Source organism: Gopherus evgoodei, chromosome 1 (assembly GCF_007399415.2).
Source record: "Gopherus evgoodei ecotype Sinaloan lineage chromosome 1, rGopEvg1_v1.p, whole genome shotgun sequence".
In the NCBI taxonomy this organism is placed as follows: domain Eukaryota; kingdom Metazoa; phylum Chordata; order Testudines; family Testudinidae; genus Gopherus; species Gopherus evgoodei.
Window position 1 is genome coordinate 100,174,044 of NC_044322.1, and position 25,407 is coordinate 100,199,450.

Sequence of the window (25,407 nt, forward strand, 5' to 3'; positions counted from 1 at the left end):
TCCTACTTCAAGCTGTTTAAAAATAACCTTTAAAAATTAGAAATCATTCATTAATAAGGTAAAAGATCTTTTACAGAACCATTGAATTATTAACCCAAGCCTTGACTCTAAACTGTTTTGATGGATAAAGCTAATTTACCTCTGTCTTCCTGAGATATTTATGTCATCTGTCTAAACAGCATAAATCACATTTAAAATTGTATCAACTCGTGCCACCTCCAGTGTAAGAAACTGGAGTTGAATCAATTTAGTGTAGCTTTCTGGATTCCTAGTCATTCAGGATATCCAACTGATTTTTATTACAGGTTAGTAACTTCACTTTGGAGTAGATTTGAATTCAAGTCCCAGAGACAAAAAACAGAAATGTAACTTTTTGACAGTATTTTCCAATTTGATTACATTTTATATCTTTTGAGGTATAAGTACTGGAGGAAAAAAAATAAGTGTGTTTGTGAGAGAGAGATTTTTCCTTCTCTTCCAGTTAGTTTTCAAATCCTATATTTGTTATTTCTTGTTATGGGGATGCCAGAGTGGCTGCATAGTTAGTGAGATTTGTAATGAAACCTCTTTGGGTTTGTTTTTAAATAAAGAATTCAAAGTATCTTCCCCAAATTTACAGAACATAATAATTGTTGAATAAAGATTTTCTGAGGATTTACAAGTAAATCTGCTTAAATAATTTGTGGGATAAAATTTAAAAGTACTTTAATAAGATTTTTGGGATTACTGTTTCCTTCACAGACTGTCTATCTGAAGAACCACAGTTCCCAGAGAACCAAAAATTCTCATTCTTTCTGAATAGGCTACATTTGAAGAAACTAAGATGTAATTAAGCAAATTTATTAACAATATTATCTCTAATTATTATGATTATACTTAGGGCCAGAGTATTCTGAAGCAGTGTTATCGTGATATCAGAAGTAATTCAACCAGTCATTGGCATTCCTCTCTAGTTCATTTGTATGCTGCAGTTGTATTGTTTCTGCAGCTGCAGCAGGAGAAAGGGCAATACTGTGTGGAAATGGGCTCAAAGTTCTAAAAGGCCACTAGGCCTCAGATCATTTACAGGGCTGTAACTAATCCACATATATTTGTGTCTTCCATCTGTCATAACTAGAACTCATCAAAATTTGGAATTTATGTTCCATGGGAAATTTAGAAAATTTCAAAATTTGTTTTTATTCAGAATCTGAATGAAAAGGAGGAAAAATTAAATTTCTTGTTAAATGGATTTTTTGTTTTAGTATTTTGTTTCTGATCAATCAGAAAATTGTGTTTAGATTTTCAATGTATTTTAATTTCTTTATTTTAAATTATATTCAATTTGAATTTGAATTCGCTTTGTTTTTCATTTTTATATCATATTTTATCAAATACAAAATAAATTATAAAACAACACTTTGTTTCAAAATCAAAATGTTACATTCCTTAAAGACATGCTTCATCTTGATTTCTTTCCAAAAGAAATTTCGTCAAAATCAATACGTTCCCATGAATGCTTCAGTTTTGACAAATTTGAATTTTGTGATGGACAAATGTTGTGTCAGAAAACATTCAACCAGCTGTAGTCATAACATAATTTTCTCCAACTTTTTTTCCCTCAAAAATCTGGGAAATCCATAAACTAAAACTCTGTTGTGAGACAGTTACATTTGCAATCCTATATATTAAGATTACTACCAAAAACACTTCAGACTTTTTCTCCCCAGGAAGTGAACGATTAGATCATCATTTAATTAACATCCAAGCAGAAATGTCAAATGTAACGCATGTTCACCCACAGAACATATTCACAACGCTCCAAAATCCAAACAAAAACAGAAAGTACAACCATAACTCTAACAACAGTGGTGATGGGTATAAGACTCAGATGGGGAATGTGTTTGTCTTTCTGTTGTATGTCTGTGTCATGAATATTGACTGGAGTCAAGGTTGCAGGTTCTTTATGTAGTTACATTGTTAGGACAATAAGAGAGGAACTGAAAATCACTAGACATTCTTCCAGTAAAAGGAATTGTCAGGTGTCATGTCATGTGGAGTCTGTGACTACACTCTAAGGAGAAGTTAGCTTTTGGCAGCTGTGGGATTCAGCATTACAAGGCTAGTTCCAGCGTGGAAATATTGGGTAGCAAGAACATGTAGCAACCCCAGAGAATTCATAGCCTAGGAGGCCCACAGACCAGCTAACCGTATAGGCAAATTTGAGCTGCACTGAGCCCAGAACTTTGTGTAGTCACAATAGAGAAAATAAGAAAAATTTTGAAAAAAATCATGTGAAAAGTAAAAAAGGAACCATACGTTATCTATATCTAACATCATCTATTTTTCTTTTCACAAGAGGCTTACTGCAGACAACTGCAACTTATATACTTTCTTAAAAACTAGGGGACAAATTCTGCCTTTACAGACCCCCACTACTTTTTTTTAGTAGTTTTTCAATTTGAGGTCTTTTATATTGGCAATATCTCTACTACATAGAGTTGACAAAGTCTGCAAAGCTTAATAAAATGTATTTCGGCTGTATATCCCAAAATAAACAAATGTAGGGCCACATTGTGTCCTAATGGACACCTGTTATGCTCAGTGGAGTTAAATAGGGGCAGAATTTGTCCCATAGATCTTAAGAAAGCATTTAAATTACAGTTGTCTTCAATAAGTCTCTTGTTAAAAGGAAAATGGACAATATCAGAGATAGGTAAGGTCTTGTGCCTTTTTGACTTTTCAGATCTGATTGTATCAAAAATGGTGTGGTCTATAACAACATTATCTACATGTATTCCTTTCTAAAGTCCAAAATGAATTGTAACGATCAGTTTTCCCCCTTTGGATCATTCTCAATGTCCTCCTTCTAATCCAAATTCCACATGTTTTTTCTCACTTCAAAAATAGTCATGTGTCAATACTCTCTCACTTCAATCCTGGTTATTTATTTTTTCCTGATGTTTTTTAAAGTGACTTTGTTGATCATGTCAATCCAGATTGATAGCCCTAGATAGTGAAGGCCTATATTTGTCTATTGAAAATGCTCAGCTTTGGCAGTCTCTGTGTATGCTTCAGAACTCTGTCCCATCAGAATATCTCAACCCCACTTCAAAATTTCCACTTCTAGGTGAGAGGGTAGTGCAGCCTCCATGCCCATCCAATCCTTGGTGCATCTGCTGTCGAAGTGCCAACTGTGATGGGGGTTTTGAGTTGTGGACACCTGTCTAAAAAGGACTGGAAAGCAACTGCTAAATTTGGTATTTTGATGTAGCCAAATGCAAGGTAATACACCTAGGAATAAGAATGCAGGTGATACCTACAGGATGGGAGACTGTGTCTTGGAAAGCAGTAACTCAGAGAAAGATTTAGGGATCTTCATTAGGGCTACATTTATGTCACAGAGGTCATGGAAGTCACAGAATCCATGGCTTCCAGAGACCTCTTTGACATTCTCTGCTTCAGCCCCAGGGCTGTGGGACTCTGGAGCAGGCAGCTAGCGGAGCCCTGGCAGGATTCCAGCAACAGGGGTCCCCCTGCAAGGTTCCAGTGACAGGTGACAGACTCCTTAGGGAGCCCTCCTCAGGGTTCCAGCAATGGGCGACAGCCTCGCGCAATGAGAGGAGCGAGATGTCTTGGGCAAGCAGCTGGGGTTGTCCTGTTTTTTCTTTGGGAAATATGGTCACCCTACAGCTCTCAGGCACTGTGGGCGGAGGGGGACCTCCTGTAGCTTTCAGCTGCCATGAGGGGGAACCCCACAGCTCCCAGCCACTACGGTGGCAGGGGAAACCATGGAGCTGCAGCAGCAACAGTCACAGATGGGTCCCAGCTTCCATGAATTTTTGTTATTGCCTGTGGCTATCCATGTCTTTTACTAAAAATAATCATGACAAAATCTTAGCCTTAATCATCGTAAATAACTCAACATGAGTTCTCAGTGAATATTGCAGCAAAAAGAACTAACCTGACCCTTGGATATATAAAATGGGGATGATCAAGTAGAAGTAGGGATGTGATCTTATTTCTGTACACAGCATTGGTAAAACTGCTACAAGATTACTGTGGCCAGTTCTGGTGTCCACACTTCAAAAAGGATGTGGAAATACTGGTGGGAATTTAAAAGAGGGCCAGAAAGATGATCTAGGGAAAAGAAGCTTTATGATCTGAGGCTTAAGGAGCTCAACCTATTTAGCTTATCATACAGAAGATGTGAGAGGTGAATTGATTGCATTAGCCTTAGTTTTACTCAAGTTATTGGGCTCAATGTAGAGGTAACTGAGTAAAATGTAATGGCCTTTGATATTCAGGAGATCAAACTAGATCATATTATATCACACTGATAACTATGAGCATAATTAACCATCAGAACAATTTGCCAAATGTTATGGTGGATTCTCCATTACTTGCAGTTTTTAAATCAAGATAGGATGTTTTTCTAAAAGATGTGCTCTGGGAATTATTTTGGGGAAGTTCTATGGCCTGTGTTATACAGAAGATCAGACTAGATGATCACAATAGTTCCTTCTGGTCTTGGAATCTATGAATCTATGATCTGCTGGTGCCTTCTGGCCTTAAACTCTATGAAACTATAAAATGTATCAGGAGATGGCAAGCCTCACTTGTCAAAACTAGTTACTGGGAGATGAAAGTTTCTTTACCAGTTTCCATTCTGGAACCTATGTAAAGTTCTGTGTATAAAGTTCTGTGTGCCAGGGTCTGCACATGTGCCCACACATTGTGTTTCTCATGTTTTACACTTATGGCAGTAGAAAGCAAAGTTGGCAAAGTGTAGTGCTTGGTGTTTGGAAACCAGATTTTGGCTGCTCTTGCATGGTATGCAGGTAAAAATAGGGAGAAAGTGCAGGGAAACTTTTCTCTGCCTTTGGGCAACTGTATGGTGAAGCCAGAATCCTGGTGCTTGTGCTTCTTGAACCCCAGGTGCAGAAAGTTTGTGTACTCAGTGACATCACATGTCCCAGTAGGGCAAGACTCTATGGAGTGAGGGTGATGCCATGGACCTATTCCTCTAGTCACAGATTGGAAATTCTGGGCTGGCCCTTGGCAGTGCATCTTGTTCCTCCAATAAGGCAGTGGAAGAGCTGCTCCTGAGCATGCTCAGCCAAAGCACGGCAGGCAGAATACGTTCAGCCACTACTGCTGGTGTGGTGCACTTCTTCAACCCTCTGTCAGGGAAGTGGCCACGTAAAGCCATAGCAGAACTCAAGCTGTGTATGCTTCAGCATTTGAAAACTCTATTTTGATATCTCAAGGTCTATACTGAAGGGAAAAAATGTGGCAGAGAGTCTCAGAGCCCAGGTCAACTGACTTGGGCTTGTGGGGCTTGCACTATGGGGATAAAAATTGCAATGTAGATATCCCTCCACCTCCACTTGCCGGGCGTCAGAGCCTGGGCTCTGGACTGAGCCCAAGCATCTACACTGCAATTGTTATCTCCATTTGCAGTGCAGACATACTCTAACACTTCTGATTCTAAGGCACTTTTTCAAGCTTGCAGAAGCTAGGTGCAAACAAGGAATTGATGAGAAGATTGCTTCCCTTTCACTCCTGCCTCCAGCCAGCCATTGCTGTTGGTCCCAATTCCCCACCAGCCCCGAGCAGAGCTGGAGCAGTCTGTTAGCAGACTACCAATCCCATACAGAGCCTTGGAGGTGCCAAAGAGAGGAAGGAATGCACTTCAGTCAAAGCTAAAAGAAATGTCTTCCATGCTGGGAATAGGAATTCTGTTCTGTACTCTCGACTCATTCTCTGCTGCAGTCTGACTCCACATTTTGCATAGAGAAGAAACATATACCCATCAGACTGGAAATGTGATGATTAGATGGCCCCTGGCACACACATCCTTCTTATGCCTAAGACCATGAATGTAAAATGAGATGGTCTGTTAACTCACTCCCCACATATCTATATGTAGACCCTTACTAGAGCCAAGTGTCTGAGTCCCCTGTCCCCCAAGGCCTGAGAGGTGGGGTGAAGATCCTTGTGGCTCTGCCCAGCTTCCTTTCCCCATCAGGCCTGGGAATGGTGGGGAAGTACCTACTCCTCTTGCAGGTCTGAAGGAGAGAGGAAGTTGCTCATGGTCATTCTCTCTATCGCTCCTGCAAGCCTGAGAGGAGAGTGAAGGACCCCACAGCCCTACCGCGCTTATAGGCCTGAGAAGGGCTATGAGGATCCCAGTTGCCCTGCCTTTGCTGAATGGGGAGTGGGTAGGTTCCCAGCATCCTGCCTCCGCAGTCTTGAGCAGAAGCTGAAGAGTAGTTCTGCAAAAAGGTCCCTGATTTTTGGGAAGAACTTATTAGGGCAGGGTGTAACATGAATTTATTTGGGAGGACATGTAGGTTGGTTGGAAATATGTTTTAGTCTCAAACTTCCCAATTTATTTATGATGATGACAAATACCTTAGTTTTAAAAATATTTAAATAATACATTTATTTATGCATTTAAAAAATATATAAATTTGCTGTAATTTAAAATATCCAGTCTGTGCAGCTGAAATCAAACCTTCAGTTCATGGTAACTATATTTTTAATGTTCCCAAGCTAAATGTAAAATTATGCATTATGTGCTTTTCTATCTTTACATACAGATGTATCTGAGTCTTTTGGGATAAAAAGAGGATAATAAAAATCTCAGTTGTGAAAACCATTCCTCCTTTATTTGCACTCATTTAAGGAAACTAAGACAGACAATATATTATGCAGATTCTGATAGTTTTATCCTACAATGATGAAGTGTTGTTTCTACCAAACCAAGTACAATATTTTTATTGTCAGAAATATCCTCCAGAGGGCAACATTTTGACTTTTTTTATAATCAGTAATTTGACTTTTTAGTGTGTTACTGTTTCTAAAGCTACTGATCTGTAATATATTATGAGATCCAGGTCTTCCTTCTGCTATTACTATACTAAAACAACAAATACTGGATGTTTTCCCCTAAAAAGAGCAATATACATTACGTACAATGTGCAGCATTGATGTTAGCCTTAAGCAATTTCTTAAAATAATATTATTTGGTAACAGCTAATATGTAACAAGGGCTGCCTCTTCTAGAACAATGATCTTTTCAAGTGAAATAATTTCGTATAGTGGTATGTGATTAGGTGATTTTGAAATTGCTGCTATCAATCACACTGAGCCTAGTTTATATAGAAACTAGCAAAGTACTTACTCCTTACGGCAAGATGATGATTAAAAGGGATATCACTTGTGAGAAATATTTAGATGATATAGTTATATGTGTGTGTTATATATGTGTGTGTACGTATGAATGTGTGTATAGAAATATATTATATATAAAAACGATCATCATTTAACTTTTCTGTCATCTAACTGTCATAACCGTTTAAAATATGATGACAAAATAACGTTGGCAGTACTGATTTTTTAATTTATTTTCTGAGGGCATATCTTCATATTTTTAGATTTGTTCTGACTGATTCTCCATTTGGAGCTTTATGAAATGGTATAGCATGGGGTGAGGAACCTTTTTTCCATCAGGGCCACTGACCCACAGAAAAAATTAGTTGTGGGCCACACACAGGGCCATGGGGGGACTTGGAGGTGCAGGGCTTCCCCTAGGATCTGGAGTGGGGCCAGAAATGGGGGGTTCAGGATGCGGGAGGAGGCTCCAGGCTGGGGAAGGGGGTTGGGGTTTGGGAGGGGGTGAAGGCTGTGGCTGGGTGTGGGCAGGCATAGAAGCCCAGGGCTTCCGGCTGATGGCATGGAGACTTGATATGGGCCGGATGAAATGAAGCGGGTTGTAGGCTTCCCCACCCCGGTATAGCAGAAAGAAGGTAATTCAGCTTCCATCCCTGTTTAATACTCAGTGCCTCTGTTAATACTGCTAATAGAGTTAACAATTAAAGCTATTTATAATGGTGGTTATTTATTGTTGTCATTATTGCCCATCTGTTAGACACTGGGACTGCTGTGTCTCTTGATGAATGCAACTGAACTGTTTGAAGATATGAATTTCTAGTCCCTATCACTCTGTGCTGGCTTCAAGTGTCTGAATTCCCCTCATTTTAGGTGTCTTAAAATTAAAGGACTCCATATTTCAAGAATAAACCATCCTGGTTTAATAATAAGAATTAATAATAATTATTTACTGTAATAAAAAGGCAACTTTCTCAATTATTTTTAACTGATCCATTTAATAATGTCACTTTTGTTAGTGTTTTAGCCTGTTAAAATACATTTTGTATAGCTTTAGTGGAGAAAAATAAGTCACTAAAACATGGCTGAAAAGAAAAGGCAAAAGCTGCACATCACCTGTCGCAGCATAGGCCCACCCTGGATCAGCAAGAGATTGTGACTCTCAGGCCTGGAAGCCACCTTAAATTGACCTGTTAATGTATTCGTCTACACTACTGGGTCCTTTCCACTGACCTAAGTTGCCTCTAATGTTGATTTCTGTACTGCACCTCTGTGAGAGGTGTAGCACTTAATTCGATTTTCATGGGTCAACAGTGAGGTAGTGCAGATGCAGCATTGTGTAATTTAACTTAATTGGCCTCCCGCTGGTGTCCCATAATGTTCATCTGTGACCACTCTGGAGATCATTCTCAACTCCGCTGTGCTGCAGCCAGGTACATAGCAAACAGCACCTCCCCTGCTAAAGCCCTGGGAACATTTTATTTCCCATTTCCTGTTTGATTAGCATTGGGAGCACACCAGCACAGCTGATCATGGAGACTCCAGCCTAGTCTGCACAGGAGGTGGTGGATCTTATTGTTGTATAGGGAGAAGAGTCTATGCAGGCAGAGCATCTATGCAGCAGAAGAAATGCTGACATCTATGCCAAGATCAGAAGGGCTACACGAGGGACACAGAGCAGTGCTGTGTGAAAATAAAAGAACTTCGCAAAGTGTACCAGAAGGCAAGGGAGGCAAACAGTCGTTCTGGTTCTGATCCCCACACATGCCGGTTCTACAATGAGCTGCATGAGGTTCTCAGGAGTGACCCTACCAGTACCCCCAAAAGCAACGTGGACACCTCTCAGATATGTGACTCTAGGGAGAACAAATAGGACAATATGGTGGATGAGGAAGAGAGTAGGAGAATGGGAGGCAGGCGAGTGGTGGATCCATTCTCCCCGAGAGTCAGGAAATATTTTTAACCCTGGAGCCCTGTGGCTGACTGTGATGCCAGGGAAGGCACCTCTGGTGAGTATAAAGTTCCAATCAAATTTCAGTTAAACTTTAGTGAGCACACACATTTGGTTTTATTGCAAGTTTACTGTGAAGAAAAAACGAGGTGCTGTGGGTCTCTACTTCCAAGAGGCTGCTTCAGCTACGCAGAAGGTGGCCTCAGAAAAGACTGTTTATGTGGACTTGGATAATCCAGGAATCCTCTATGGAGATCTCTAGGAAACTTTCATGGAGGTACTCTGCAATCCTTTGCAGAAGGTTTCTGGGGAGGGCAGTCTTGTTTCTTCCACCATGGTAGAACATTTTCCCATGTAACTCCTGAATTAATTCTGCTGGCATCATTGCAATACCCAACATAGCAGCATAAGGACCAAGTCTATACCCAGATCTTGCAGCATCTCCTCCCTTTCCACCTCTCTTACCCTCAGGAGACTGATATTACATAGGCTTGCCTAGAGGAAACAGGAAGTTTTCATTAAAAGTGCTTATACAACAAACAATAGAGCATGTAGAGACACCCACCCCCAAATTCCAGATTGCCAAACCATGCTGCCTTTAATGTGCTCGGCGTGGATTAGCATGTAGTTCAACTGGCTGATACTGGACTGGGAGTGGGCTTCCTGTGTTTTTCTCCCGCCCTTTTGGAGGCCCCCCATGTGAAATTCTACAATTTGGGAGTGAAAACGCTCCCTGCCCCCTGTTCTTAAACAAAATCCAATGTTGCTAGGGGGAGGGGCGGTTGTTCAGCTAGCTACCTATGCTCCTGATGTGAGTTTGCCTCAAACTTCAGGAAAAGTGCAGGCACCCCTGACTCGGGGGGCCTATTCACTGTGGCTGGAACAGGCTCATTGAATGGGTAGGGATTCTGATTATGTTATGGCTTTCACCTAGCATAATATGGGGCTTTGATTTTTTTTTTTTTCATAAAAACAGCCTTGCTCTGGAAACATTGTATGCATTTACAATAGTTGCTTTGTTCTTTTCCATGCCTTAAACCTGGGAAATGTGTCCTTTGCTGTGTCATCAACACCTGTACAGAGACCTTCACTGATTAGAAGGAGGAGAAAGAGGACGCAGGAGGACATGTTCACCAAGATAATGAATGCCTCAGGGATAGCTGACACACAGTTCAGAGCCTGGAGGATTTCACTGTCTGAGAAATTAGACATGGACATGAAGATCAGGAAATCATCTCAGGAGCAAAAGCGTGGCACGCGGGATGAGATGCTTCAGATTATGAGGGACCACTCAGTCACGGTGAGGTGTCTAGTTGAGCTGCAGGAACAGATGCAGGAGGGTAGAGTCCCTCTGCAGCTCCTGCTGACCAACCAGTCAGCATCGCCTGGCTCACAACCTCCCTCCAGCATGTCCCTGTGGTCCATGCCGCTTCCCACAGCTCCCATTAGCCAGAAACAGTGAACTGCAGCCACTGGGAGCTGCAGGCGGCCGTGTCTGTGGACAGTCAATGTAAACACTGTCTCGCAGCCCATTGGCAGATTACCCTGACAGCCTTGTACAGCCTGCGGGCTGCAGGTTACACACCACTGATTTACCTACTCTGAATTGATTCCCACTGACTGGTAACTGTCTGGCATTGCAAGCGTCCATACAACGATCGCCACTTGCTTCTCCAGTGTCAGAGCGGGTCTCATTTTTGTGTTGCTGAGCTGCAGATCAGGGGAAAGCTCTGCATAAACTTCCTGGAAAGTTTCCTTACGCATTTGAAAGTTCTGCTGCCACTGCTCATCATCCCATACCTGCAAAATGGTGCCGTCCCATTTGTCAGAGCTTGTTTCACGTGACTAGAAACAGTGCTCAACTGTGTGCAGGTGCTCTGAGACACCAGCAGCAACTGTGAATTGTTCTTTTCAATGGCTTGCAGCAGGGCTGCTTGCAGGACATTGCACAGCGGTCCCTATGTCAGCTCTGGAAATACTGCAGGAGAAGGCACGAGGTGTTTGAGATGCTTTCAGCAAGAGTGCACAACTGAGCAGGCTCCATGCTTCTTGGGCTATGGCGTACGCGCATGGTTTCAAAATAAGGCGTGAAAACCACTGGGTTGTTTGCTATTGATATGAGGGAGAGAGGACAGTGCATCATGGGATGCTAATGCAATGTTCCCATTCTCCCCTGCAACAATGTTTTGGTCCCATGAAGCATTGCACAAACTTCCCAAAACATACTGCAGCAAGTTGCACTTCGACATAGCTATCCACAATGCACTGCTTTGTGCATTGATGCAGGCACGACTAGGGAGGAGGCACTCCACTGACACAATGAGCATGGTGTAGTCACGCACAATTGACTTAAATCAGAGGCTCAAGGTCAAATTACATAGAGTCAACTTTATTTTGTAGTGTAAACATGCACTCAGACTAACTCCCTGGGTGCTGCAGGGGCATCACCAAATGTCTTACCCCTCTCACTCTGGTCTAGATCACAGACTGGCAAACTGGCCCATAATAACCATAAAAAGAGAGTGGCTAACTTAAGGATTTCACACTCAGATTTTTTTCATTTTTAAGAGCCATTATCAAAATATTTTCAAATGTTCATTTTTCTAAAATTCCTGCATTCATTTCTGTTCTTTGGAAAGTCCCGGTTGACTAGCGCTATGTGGATAATGGGTCTCCTGTTTGCTAGAAATTCTGAAAAAGTAGGAAGAATAATTGCTTTAGGTCAGACAAAATGGTTTGTTTAGATTTTGACATTTTTAAAATGCTCATGATTGTTTTTTAATAAAATTATAGGAAATTGGAAAAAGTCATTTTGAACTGAAAAATTGAAATGTTTCATTTTGAACATGTGGCGACAAAAAGGTTTGGTTTTTTTAATTGTCTTTGTTTTTTTTGACTGCACCAACATGACAAAACCAATATGAATTAGTTACTGAATCTGAATTTTTTTGCTGGAAAAAAATTTCAGACAATATTTTTTGCCTCTTAACCTGAGAAGGAGCCAGAATTTATCAATGTACATTGCCAAAGAGCCACAGTAATAAATCAGCAGCCCCCCATCTGCTTCCTGCCCCACTTCCAGCGCCTGCTGCCCACCAGTGCCTCCCCTTCCCTTCCAGTCAGCTGTTTTGTGGTGTGTAGGAGGCTCTGGAGGGGAAGGGGGAAGAGCAAGGGCGGCAGGCTCAAGGGAGGGGGTGGGAAGGGGTAGAGTAGGGGCAGAGCCTGTGGCAGAGTCAGGGGTTGAGCAGTGAGCACCCTTCAGCACATTGGAAAGTTGGTGCCTGTAACTCCCCCCTGGAGTCGGTGCCTATACAAGGAGCTGCATATTAACTTCAGAAGAGCCAGTGTGGCTCCGGAGCCACAGTTTGGCCACCGCTGCTCTAGACTGTGTTATCACAAATAATGGCTACTTTTTTAGTTATCAGAAGTGAGTGAAATCCTAGAAGTAAAAAAAAATCAGAAAAAGTTACCTCCATCTGAAAGACTGGGAGATTTTTGGGGAATTGTTTTTTGTTTGTTTTGAAGATGATTTGTCTTGGAATAAGCTGGATCTCAAATGTCCAACAGGAGAATATGCCTATAACTTTTTTTCCCCCTGTCACTGCAGGTTATTCCTAGAAATGTAAATTGAAATTCCACCAGAGGCAATATATCTAATGTAGTTGCTTAGTGAACCAAGAGCTTTATTTAAGAACTTGGTGCACTGCAAGGTCAACTTCTCAAGCACAGCTTTAAGCTCAGTGCTTGACGAAGAGTTCCTCAGAAAAAATATATGAAAAATGATTTAAAAGACAACACAATTCCTTGCATAAGAATGGCCAAACTGGGTCAGACCAATCATCTATCTAGCCCAGTATCCTGTCTTCTGACAGTGGTCGGTGCCTGATGCTTCCAAGAGAATGAACAGAACAGGGCAATTATCGAGTGATCCGTCTGCTATTGTCCAGTCCCAGCTGCTGGCAGTCAGAGGTTTAGGGGCATACAGATCCTCAGGTTCCCTCCCTGACCATCTTGGCTAATATCCATTGATAGACTTATCCTCCCTGAACGTAATTCTTTTTTTAACCCAAGGATACTTTTACACTTCACAACATCCCATGGCAATGAGTTGCACAGGTTGACTGTGTGTTGTGTAAAGAAGTACTTCCTTATGTTTGTCTTAAACCGCTGCTTATTAATATCATTGGGTGACCCCTAGTTCTTATGTTATGTGAAGGGTAAATAACACTTCCTTATTCACTTTTTCCATAACATTTATTATTTTATAGACCTCTATCACATCCCCTTGAATCATCTCTTTTCTAAGTTGAACTGTCTCCATTTTTTCCATACTCTCCCTATATGGAAGCTGTACCATACCTCTAGTCATTTTTGTTGCCCTTCTATGTACTTTTTCCAATTCTAATGTATATATTTTTAGCTGTAAAGAGCAGAACTGCATGCAGTATTCAAGGTGAATGCATCCTAGGGTTTAATATGGTGACATTATGTGATATTTTTGTTCTTGTTATCTCTCTTTCCTAATGGCTCCTTATCATTTTATTTCTTGTCTACGTGGCTCTGATCACACTGCTCTACAGCCAAAATGCTTCTGAATAAATGTAGTCAAACTTTACTAATTCTGGGTCACTGAGAATGAAAATGATGCTTAAAATTGTTGATTGGCTCTAGTTTTCAAGATATGCTATTGGGTCAGTGTATACGACCCTTGACTTGGGAATGGCGGAGGATACTTGAGTTATAAAGGGAAGGGATCTCAATTTAAACCAGAAATGACTAAAATATATCTTTGACTGGATCTAGGAATAAATCTATGACTGGGTTTGGACAGTACTTGCTTTTGAGGCAAAACAATGAATGATGCAATCTGAAGCTGGTATTGCATCATACATGATATGAATTGCACCATGTTATTCCTACAAGTCAAGGATGATGCAATCATAACGAAGCTTACATCACTCTGCTGAACAAATTGCCCTATATCAGCTCTAGAAATCATACAGTGTCGTGCTCTCTTATTTGTCAGTGTTTGATTCTGCAAAGGGACACATTTCTGTTTAGCCAAAGTGAGCAGAGATGCCTCATACTTGTGTGAACAGTACAGATAACTTCTGCTACATTTATGGTGAAGTGACTTTTGCATCACAAAAGCGCAATATAACCACTATGGTTAAGAAAGCCTATCACCTTTATTTTGGCTGCAAAACTGGAGATCAGGATAAGAGGTGGGCCCCACACATATGCTGCAAGACTTGTGCAACAAATCTTCACCAGTGGTTGAACAGGAAAAGGAAATCTATGCCTTTTGCAGTGCCAATGATTTGGAGAGAGCCAACAGATCATACCAGCAATTGTTACTTCTGCATGGTGCCTCCAGTTGGGAAAGGTGTGTCAAAGAAGAAAAAGAGGATTGTGCATTATCCAAACTTTCCATCAGCTATATGCCCAGTACCCCATGGAGAAGGACTGCTGGTTCCTGATGCACCAGAATCATTCTCACTTGAGTCAGACGAGGAAGAAGAAGAGGATGAAACTTCTGGTCCTGAACCATCAATGTCACAGGACCCACATTTTCTCCCATCCTCCTCCTCTGAACCCCACCTCATAACACAAGGTGAACTGAATGACCTTGTCAGGGATTTGGAACTACCCAAGAGTAAGGCAGAGCTGTTGGGCTCCAGACTACAGCAGTGGAATCTCCTGGCAGGCTATCAGGGCAAATGGAGCCCATCAATGCTTGCAGACTATTGCTGGACAGTGACAAGAGATGCTCCATTTAATGAATACAAGAGACAAGCCAAGAAGCGCCGAGTAGATACTGAATAGGACTAAACTATGTACAGAATAGTTTTTTGCCTTTTGTTTCATAATAAATTTTATATATATAACCCTTTTGCTGATTTTTAAAGTGTTACGTAAACAGGACAGGTGAAATATTATCATGTAAAGCAACCATAAACACATGAATAGACCTAGGTTTACAATTTATGATTAAAACTCTACTATCTACACAATATACATATACATAAAATGTAAAAACTTAAATATCTTAGAAACAGTAGCCAATCAGTTGTTTTAATTGTCATATTTGAATTCAGCACATCAAAATACATAATAAATATCACATTTTATCTCTGAAGCAGACGACTTCTCAAAAATTGTAGACCAATGTCATCTGTAGTATCTGAGAATCTCACAGACATTAATGAATTTGTCCTTCCAACATCTTTATGAGAAATGGGAGTATTATTAATCCCCACTTTTACAACAGGAGAATCTAAGTGACTTGGTCTCTGTGCAGAACCAGGAAATGAACCCAATCTACTGAATTCCAATTTGGTGCCTTAACCAAAAGACCAATTCTATTCTGTATTTTTATTTTAGACTGTAAACTCTTGGGAATGAGGGCTATATTTTTGTGTCCTGTTAGTGCTCAACAAATACAATAAGTACAATAAATGAAACATGCATCTACAAATGCACTCTTAGAGTCTTACCCCTCTTACTCTGGTCTAGATCACAAACTGGCAAAGTGGCCTATAATAAACAGAAAAAGAGAGATGCTAACTTCAGGACTTCACACTCAGATTTTTTTCTCTTTTAAGAGTGATTATCAAAATATTCTCAAATGTTTGTTTTTCTAAAAGAGACACACACATACATGTACAGTTACACTCTTAGGTTTTCTCCTTTGTGCACTAATATATTTTAGTTTGTGCCTATCTCTGATGACTGAGAGAGATTTGTGCTGCCAGACCAAGTAAGGGAAGGTATGCAGCAGTTGCCACTGAGTTGCAGTATTGTTTAGTTAAAGCAACAACAAGGAAAAAGTATTTCTGCTTTTTATTGGAGCCTCTTTTCTTTACCAGATGAGATTGAGCCAATAAATCAGCAGGGAAGCTGGGATGTAAGAAGCCTTAGCCACTGTCCAGAGTATTCTTTAAAACAGAAAAGGAAATGGCTTTTAGTTGTTTGTTTTATTTTGGTTTGGTTTGGCTGCACTAGGGTTTATCTTCTTTTTCCAATGAGGGTTATGCCATTAACCACCAATGAAGCAGGAACATTTTATATAAATATTGTGCCCCCCCTACTCTCTTTCTGCTGTCATTCACCCTTTTCATGTGCAAACAGAAATCATATGAACAAGTCATCAGACAAGTCTTTAACAAATCTTTTTTATTTTATTTATTTATTTAAAAAGAACTGAATAATGATATTCCTTAACATGTCCTTTAATTGATGAACTGTGTCTCTGGATCACCGGAGTCAGTAAATACAAAATGTATTTAATTAGCAAATAAACTGGCTTTATATCATGAAACAAATTTGTTTACAATAGCTTATTTAAATTCCACTATATTAGCAGAAGGTATGTTGTACTTTAATGTTGTTGTTTCTAACTGCAGACAAATTGACATATTTAAAATCAACTGTGGTAAGATTTTATTGCTGAGAAATTAAGTGACCCATTTAGAATGCTGACCTGCCAATTAGATAGATGCCTTTTGTGTGCAACTGTTTGAAGCCATATGTTGTTCTTGATAGATTGGTTTATCCAAGATCATACATAGTCTAAAAGTGTAAAGAGGAAACTGGAAATTAACTGACTGTAATTTATGCATAATGATTAATTTGGAATACAATGGTTCAACTGCAGCATAAATGAACAGTGCAGTCTGTGATCTAGTCAGAAATCTTTTAAGACATTTAAAGGATTTGTAAAAACCTATTGGACCTTGTATAAAGAAAAAGTAGTTGAAATGACACATTTTGCTCATAGTTCACATGAATATCTTTGCCCTGGGAAATATTGCAAAAGACCTGTAGTGTAGAGTTCTCTGCTGATATACGCCATACCCTCTATTGATGGAAGAAGCAGTTGGATTGGTCCTTGAAGCTCTTGCAGTGTTAACCTACCAAGCAATGATATTCATGCTACTCATGAAATATATATCCCATTGTCTTGCTATCATTTTATTGAGATAATAATGGTTAGCAATTAAAATACTAAAAAAAAAAAAGGTTTTTGGGCTATAAATAATGTTTATGTAGTAGTAGTCTAATTCTGTAATCCCTTTTTAAAAATAGTCATTCAGGACTATCAAAATAATGTACTCTGAAACTAAAGTTACATACATTTAAAATCTCTCTTCAAAGTTAATTTAAACTTTTTCTAGCTTTTAGAAAAGCAGTCATGTTTATAATTGTGCAAATGTGACTTAAAGAGGATTTTTTAAGGATGTCAACTTTAAACGTTTTTGATGCAACAGTAGCTTTTTAGAAAAGTATATTCTAAAAGATAGGTTAGAATGACAACTGATTTTGACACTGTTTCCTTAAATTCCTAGGCCATGGAAAGTGTGACTGTGGGAAATGCAAATGTGATGAAGGCTGGTATGGTGACACTTGTCAGTACCCAACTACTTGCAGCCTTACGCGGAAGAAGAGCAATGAAATGTGTAAGAATTCTCAAGATATTATCTGTTCTAATGCAGGTAAGATATTTTGGTTAATGGTTATAGTTCTTCCTGTGTTACCTTGTATATCGTGATGACATTTGACATGGTTTAATTAAAACTTCACAGAATATGGTTGTAAAGATGGCTTAGTATACTTATAGAGACATACTAAACTTCTGTGAAATTCTATTTGTGAGCATGCGTGTGTGTGTGTGTGTGTGTGTTTAATGGAATTCAGACAATACAATGAAAATAAGTCAGCAGGCTGAGTCTTTCCTTTGAAATTGACATGGACTCCAGCTGTTCCAAATTACTTCTTCATCCAGAAGAATCAGTGGGAAAAAATGTAACCTAAACTGTAGTATGCAGATTGCTAGACATGATATGCAATGCTAGTTTAAACTTTTTATAAGGATTTATGTGAAAATATTTTTATGACTTTTAAATTACCTCTAAAGCGTACTCAAAATGCTTTCTTTAGTGTTCTGGCTCATTCATAACTATTTAAATTGATGAAGACTCCAGCTGGGCCAGATGTTTTACTCCTCAGAAGGATGTGGTAACAACATTTACACTGAGAGGGGCTTAGATATTTTTGTTTTGGTCAGATGCAAAGGAGGCATTTGCAAACTTCCCTTCTGGAAATTTAAACAGAAGCTTTAACACTAATTATTAAAACTTACTATCACAAAACATTTGCCATGTAATTTTGGTTAGGGAACCTCCAGCTAAAACCCTTCTACATTCTGAGCTGTTGTAACTCTTTTTATCCTTTGTTTAAGTTTTATGATTCATGCTGACCTCAGTGGGAATTACCACGTAGACAAACAGGGGAAGATAGAACTGTCTTGAAGATCCAGCTGCACAGCCTTAAAATTTTGGTGGACATTTGCAGGCAATTTGAACTGAAATCAGATTCTGCTGATTAATGTTCACAAATCTCTATGTGAATCTGGCAGTGGGAGGAGTTGCCAAGTTCACACTTTTTCCCAGCATTGCCAGTATTTTAATTTACATTTAAGCCCATACACATATGTAATTTTATATGTATGGATAGTTCTCTTACTCATTTTGGCATTTTGACATTAAACTAATGACTAAGCATTGTCATTCCTTTGCTGGAGATAACATAGACTGCAAAAGTACTAGGAATTAGCTGAGGCCATGGCTACACTTACAGTTCTGCAGTGCTGGTAGTTACAGCTGTGTAGGGCCAGCGCTGCAGTGTGGCCACACTGACAGCTACCAGCGCTGCAGTGTGGCCACATTTGCAGCATTTGCAGTGCTGTTGGGAGTGGTGCATTGTGGGCAGCTATCCCAGCATTCAAGTGGCTGCAACGTGCTTTTCAAAAGAGGGGGGTGGGGTGGAATGTGACAGGGAGCGTGGGAGAGACAGAGAGATTGGATTTTTGGAGCTGACACTGTTCTCAGATCCCTGCCTTGCAAGTTCTAAGGACTGGAAGACACACAGTGCCTACCTTCAGTCATTTTAAAAGTTCTGACCCCTTCCCCCACCCCTCTCTCATTCACTAAATGCAAATTATGCACTCCTAAATAGCCGTCAGACCAAATAAGCATCTGCTCAACATGGACTTCCCCCTCCCCCTCTGCCGTGTGAGCGTGCTGTTTCTCTCTTCAAGCAAACAGCTGTGAACATTCCAAAGTAATTCCCCTGCCTGCCTCCGCTCGCTCAGCAAACAGGAGCTGTGTTTGTTTTTTAAATAAGCAGTTTGGCTGAACTCCGAGCTCCCCCTTTCTTCCGGTTTGTTGTGGACAGGAATTCTGGGATATCTCCTTATACCCCGGAGGTCAATAAAAGCGCTGGCAGGGTCCACACTTGCTGACCAGCGCTGGATCACCAGCGCTGGAATCGCTACATCCTAGGCTCGACCGGGTGTACCGCCAGCGCTGCAACCAGGGAGTTGCAGTGCTGGCCGTGCTTTGCAAGTGTGGCCACATCCTAAGTTGCAGCGCTGTAACGCCCTCACCAGCGCTGCAACTCTCTAGTGTAGCCATGTGAGTCTAATCCATGTTTGATATGATACTTGTTACTTGACTATAGGCAGGAGAGGAATTAAGGCAGGACTGGTCGGTGAAGACTCAATCAGCTGCTTAAGGGTAAGACTGAGAGCTAAAGACTAGGTTTTCTTGTAATCAGAGCTGCGCTCTCTCTCCTTTTGCTTTTCTGTTTATACAAAAACCTTTAGTTTCTGCCCCTTTCTTCAAGTGGTGCACCTTAAAACATGACAGTGAAACCCAGAGTTGTGGAAACTCTCTTTGTAAAGATATCTGGTTACTGGACCTAGATTTGTTCTACATAATCAGTTTATATTGTCATGTTTTGGTATTTTCTTCAATGCAGTAGTGAAACGCTCTCTTACAGCTTGTCAGATTTGAGATATTGATGGGCAAAGAGAAGTGTTGAATAATAGAGATCATTATCAAGTTTTAAACCAGAAATGAGCCATGATCCAATGTGTCAAAGAGAGAAAGAGAGAGAGAGAGATAAGAGAAACTATATAAACAAAGTAACTGACTTACCACTTTGAACAAGAGAAGGACCACAACTTGGCTATAAAGCTACATCCACACAGCTCCCTCTTTGCTAAACATCATATAGACCCAGATTATCAAAGGCAGCTCAAGCAATTGTGGAAACAAATAACATACACACATGTTTAAATTAGACACACAAATATGTGTAAATGTTAAGCAAAGCATTCTTCTGTGAGGTGTTCTGGGATCTGCACTGCCTACCTGTTTCTTTCTGGGTGGAGTTTAAAATACTGTTTTTGATGAAGACCTAAATGGAAGTTTGGCTCTCAGCATGAGACATCATCAGTTGTGATCAGCTAAAATGCATGAGCTGGAGCCCCCTCATGGTAAAAGAGAGGATGCTGCTAGGAGAGCTTTCTCCCTCAGCACCTCTTCCCTTTTGAATTCACTCTCCCCCATCTCTTGGCTGGAGATGGCCTGAATCTGTTAATTTCTGAGATTCACTGAGAAGCCCAACTAGCTGAGCAGCCATTTGAAGTGGCTGAGATTGGAACGATTTGGAGTAGGCTGTGGGACTTGAGGCAGGAATGTTTTAGTTTTGTAATGTCTTTTGTTTACCGGCTATGATTGGTGTTATGCGGGTTTGGACTATGTTTTTTTAAATATTTGTCGGATTGCCTAGAACCTGGAACAGGTATCTGATATATGTGTGACACTGAAGTAACAAGTATATCATCGTGTATTTATTGCAAGTACTTGCCCAGCTAGGCACCAGGTCTTTCACTCAGGGAGTAGACCTTCATTGCTTTATTCTTAGACTCTAGGGTTCATATCTGAAGCAGAAAGAAATATATATATATACTATCTTTTCAAAAACACAAGCCTACCATGATGATAGGAGCCCAACTGCCCAATCCATTTTCTATAAATGCATGCACATAATTTTGCATAAAGCTGGTTGAATAACTTGTAATGAATACATTTTCTCTCCTTTTCGATTTGTGAATTATCTGCTGAGAAACTGGAGTTTTCTTGAAGTTATTCATTATCCAACATTGTTCGCTAATGAACTTCAACAAATAATTCTTGATCTGTAGCTTCTTTGTAATCAAGTTCTTGTCAATGTTTTTAAATTTGAGTTGTTTAGCTTGGGCATGTAGATCACATGGCATGTTTCTATTCCCTGTCTGAATGAGTGTGACACTCAGTCTAGTTTCTATTGTAAATACATATCTGAATTTAAAAATTGATATCTGCAATAGTATCATCTATTATTAGCTTACATGTGCTGCTTTGGATACCAGTTTTTATTCCAGTAATCTCATCTACTGAATTTTGGTGGAAAGCAAATACACAAGAGGCATGAACACAGCTGAAGCAAACTCCTAGATAACTTTGGAATGCAAATTGTTGATTTTTTTTATGTTTATTCTGGTATTGCCTAGGGCCCCATTATGCTAGGAATTGTACAAACACGGAACAAAAAGTCAGTGTCTGCCCCAGTGAGCTTACAGTTTAAGACAAGAGACAACTGATGGATGTAGACAGGCAGATAGGGAAGTACAAGGAGAGAATAAGACTGTATTGTCCAGCATGATGAGCTGTGGTCTCAATGCACCAGCAGGGGAAAGGGAAGGGATTTAACATATGAGCAGAGTTATCAGCATGATGATCAGCAGATGTTATGCTAGTACCACAAGTTTTTGTTTTGTATTGTTATTTAAGCCCTAAGTTGCTTAAGTGAGTTATTTTAACTCAGAAAAATGCAAAACAATGAACTTCAAATCTAAAAAATGAAAGAATGGCACCATGATGCCATCAAAAGATAGTCCGCCACCTACATCAGGGTATTCTTGCTGCAATATTTTACAATATTTGACCATGGTCAAATAATAGACAATCAATTGACTGATAATTTGACATTATTTGAACAGTTAATTGACCGGTTTGCCGAGCCTAGTGAAAACTACATGAATAGGCCAAGGAATCTTCTCTCATAACCAAGGAATGTTGCAGAAAAGTTTAAGATCAGTGACTGAAGGATTGATCCTCCAGTATTATGTCAAATATCCCTGTAACGTACATCCTCGCAGAAAAAGCTTACAGTTCTATTAACCATTTCTAATTATATATTGGTAAAGTACTTACTGATTGTTTCACATTTACACTGCAATTAGCTAGTCAGTTGGCAAATTAAAGGTATTGAAGTGATAATTGCTATATAAAGTTGAGTCCTCTTCCCTGACATCTGTGCATGAGTTCTTACTGCAGGTGGTTCTCCCTCAAAATTAGTTCAGACTGATTTCTTGGGGTTTTCCCCATCTCACTACATTGGGACCACATTGTCAAAATTATGATTGTGTAGGGGATATTAGGATGTTGTGGGACTCTCTAAATATATTGAGGGGATGCTTCCAATATTATTTCTAGGATCTCAATTGTCCTGTCATGCTCATCTGTTGCCATATGGCCATTGAGCTGGACAAAGTCAGATTCCATCCTTGAGAAATTGGCAGTGTAGAATTCAACTTTCTTCCTTCATGAGAGAAAGAGAATGTCTTCTACTGTTGCATTCATGTTTGTGGATTTTATGATGCCTTTGGGGTAGCTGTTGAAAGGCAGCCCTGGAGGTGAATTTTACTTGGCTCTAGAGAAGTATGATACTTCTTGTTATGGTTCTTTATTCTTTGTAGAGTGGGGCACTTAAAAAAATCTATTTACACTTCAGATGGACTCCCATGACCTCCTGGTTTATCTTAAGTTTTCAGTGAGCTCAGCAATAAGGCATATAAAACCACTGTTGGCTTAATTAAAACAGCAACAACTATTTTTTCTATTAACTATAATCACAAGAGTGGGTTTTTTTAATGTTTATAGGCGTATGCCAATGTGGCAGATGCAAGTGTGAGAATTCAGAAGGGAATGGACTCATCTATGGTAAATTTTGTGAGTGTGATGACCGAGAATGCATAGATGATGAAACAGGCGAGATCTGTACAGGTAAGTGCATTAGTAAATAAGTACAATAAGAAGATCAGTCAAAGCTGGTTGAGACATGCAATAGAGTAATACAATAGTTCAGATTTTTACTTATTGGAATTATAAAATGACTTTATTGCATGCGTGCATTGAGAGACAAAGAGATAAATAGCATGAATATCTACTGTGAATAGTGAGTAGAAATTTCAGATGAGCAAGTGGGCTGAACAATAATCTGAGGAACATAGTAGCCCTGAGCCACTGTCTCCTTTTATTAAGAGAAACAGGAGCCAGGGTGCATAGTTCCACAAATCTGCTAATTTTCTAACAAGTGAGGTACGTGGAAGTGGATACGTGCAAGGATGGAAGAAAGAGAGAGAAACTGAGGGGATACATTAAAAACAGAGAAGTACAGTATTGGGACAAGTGGGATTAGAAAGGAGTAACACACACCCACAAACACAAGGGGACCCAATTCATCCCCATAATACTGCAAATATGTATTACTATCTGTATTTACCCATGTGTGTATAGACACCAAAATAATTTCTATTTGTTTAACTCTCCATGCTGCTCTTGGGAGATAAAAGAACTTTGGTTATACAGAATGAGTTGTTTTTTAAAATGATGATAGTAATATGACCCTCTAAAGAAGCCCTATCCTGGGAATGCTGGCCAAATTTATCAAATAATTGGCCAAAGTAAAAGCTGGGGAGGGATATATGTCAATGATTCAATATATATTTTACTTTGCATACCAAGTGTGAAGAGAAAATGCCACACTTTATTACATTTGATAACATTTGACATTTTACAAAACCCCATTAAACTCTCCTGTTGCATTTTTCTGTGTATCCTTTCTCATCAGTGCGATGTCTCATTATAAAACTTTTTCCTATTCCCTACCCTTGTTTCATTCAGTGATGCCATAATCCAACCAGGGACTAGATTTACGTCTGTAAAACTCCAATTTTATGTTGATGTGCCTGTTGAATTCAAGAGTTACTAGAGAAAGGTGCTAGTGAACCACATCCTTCGTGTTTGTGACTTCCTAATTCATCACTATGGAAATTGGTTATATTATACCAGGACCCAGACACCTCAGTCAGGATCAGGACCCAATTAAAGTTGATATTGCAAACAGTAAGACAGGAATACTCTCTTGGAGACCTTGCAAACTAAGGCTCTTATCCTTCAAACTTATGCACAACCTTAACTTTAAGCACATGAATAGTTGTGCTAGGGGTATCAATAGAACTACTCCTCATGTGCTAAAAGCTAAGCACATGAGGACATTTAGGTTGGACATTAGGAAAAAGTTCCTAACTGTCAGGGTAGTTAAACACTGGAATAGATTGCCTAGGGAAGTTGTGGAATCTCCATCGCTGGAGATATTTAAGAGTAGGTTAGATAAATGTCTATCAGGGATGGTCTAGACAGTATTTGGTCCTGCCATGAGGGCAGGGGACTGGACTCGATGACCTCTCGAGGTCCCTTCCAGTCCTAGAGTCTATGAGTCTATGAGTCTATGCATATGCAGTTGCACGGATGGACCCCAAATAGAGAAACCAGGCACGTGTTGGCATCCTTTCATCTGCGAGAGATAGTGGGAATTGCAGCCCATGATGTAGATGCTTTGCAATGTCTCATGTGACTGAATAGGTCAAGCCGAGAATTGCATGATCTTTGGCAGTTATTGCAAATGTATGTATCTTTGTTGGGAGCTGCTTGCTTCCTACAGGTTCTTTTCTCCTCAAGCTATAGGTGCTAGCTCCTGTCATGGACTTTGATACCCTCATGGAGACAATGGTGACTCTTGTTATGATCACTTGCCAAGATTTCCCATTGGTCAGGACCAATTTCAAATTCCTTCAAATCTCGCTTGCATGTATTTTTATAGTGAAGCTTGGACTATTGTTCTTGTTCCCTCTGATAGCTCCCCAGGTAGCATGTCCTTGGCTATGTGTCCGTCTTCCAATCTACTCAGATGGCCCAGCCAGCACAGTCGAAGAACTTTGAAGAACCTCTGGATTGGTGACTTTTTCTTGTCAATTGGTGTTGAGTATGTGGTGTAAACAACATAGATGGAAATTGTTAAACCTTTTCTCCTGATGAGCATAAGTTGTCCATGTTTCCCCACCATACATGAGTGCTGAGGATGCAAGCTTGGTACACTAGCAGTTTGGTCTTGATGGTAAGCTTTGAGTTGCTCCACGCTCTTTTAGTTAGTCTGCTACAGGTAGGGGCAGTCTTTCCAGTGCAAACATTTAGTTCTTCATCCAGTGAGAGGTTGGTGGTCACTGTAGAAACTAAGCAGCCAGACTTTTGGACTACTTCTAGCTGATTTGCATTCAAGGTGATTGAAGG

The 25,407-nt window shown here is 40.0% G+C and overlaps 1 protein-coding gene across 1 annotated transcript in view; it reads left to right on the plus strand.

Moving 5' to 3' along the window:
• The window catches only part of ITGBL1 (integrin subunit beta like 1), a 236,091-nt gene that overhangs the window by 123,366 nt on the left and 87,318 nt on the right, over positions 1-25,407 (plus strand). The window contains exons 3-4 of the mRNA XM_030568086.1: positions 17,455-17,601; positions 22,939-23,061. Of these exons, the coding sequence (XP_030423946.1) occupies positions 17,455-17,601; positions 22,939-23,061 (270 nt within the window). The remainder of the gene's footprint in view (positions 1-17,454; positions 17,602-22,938; positions 23,062-25,407) is intronic.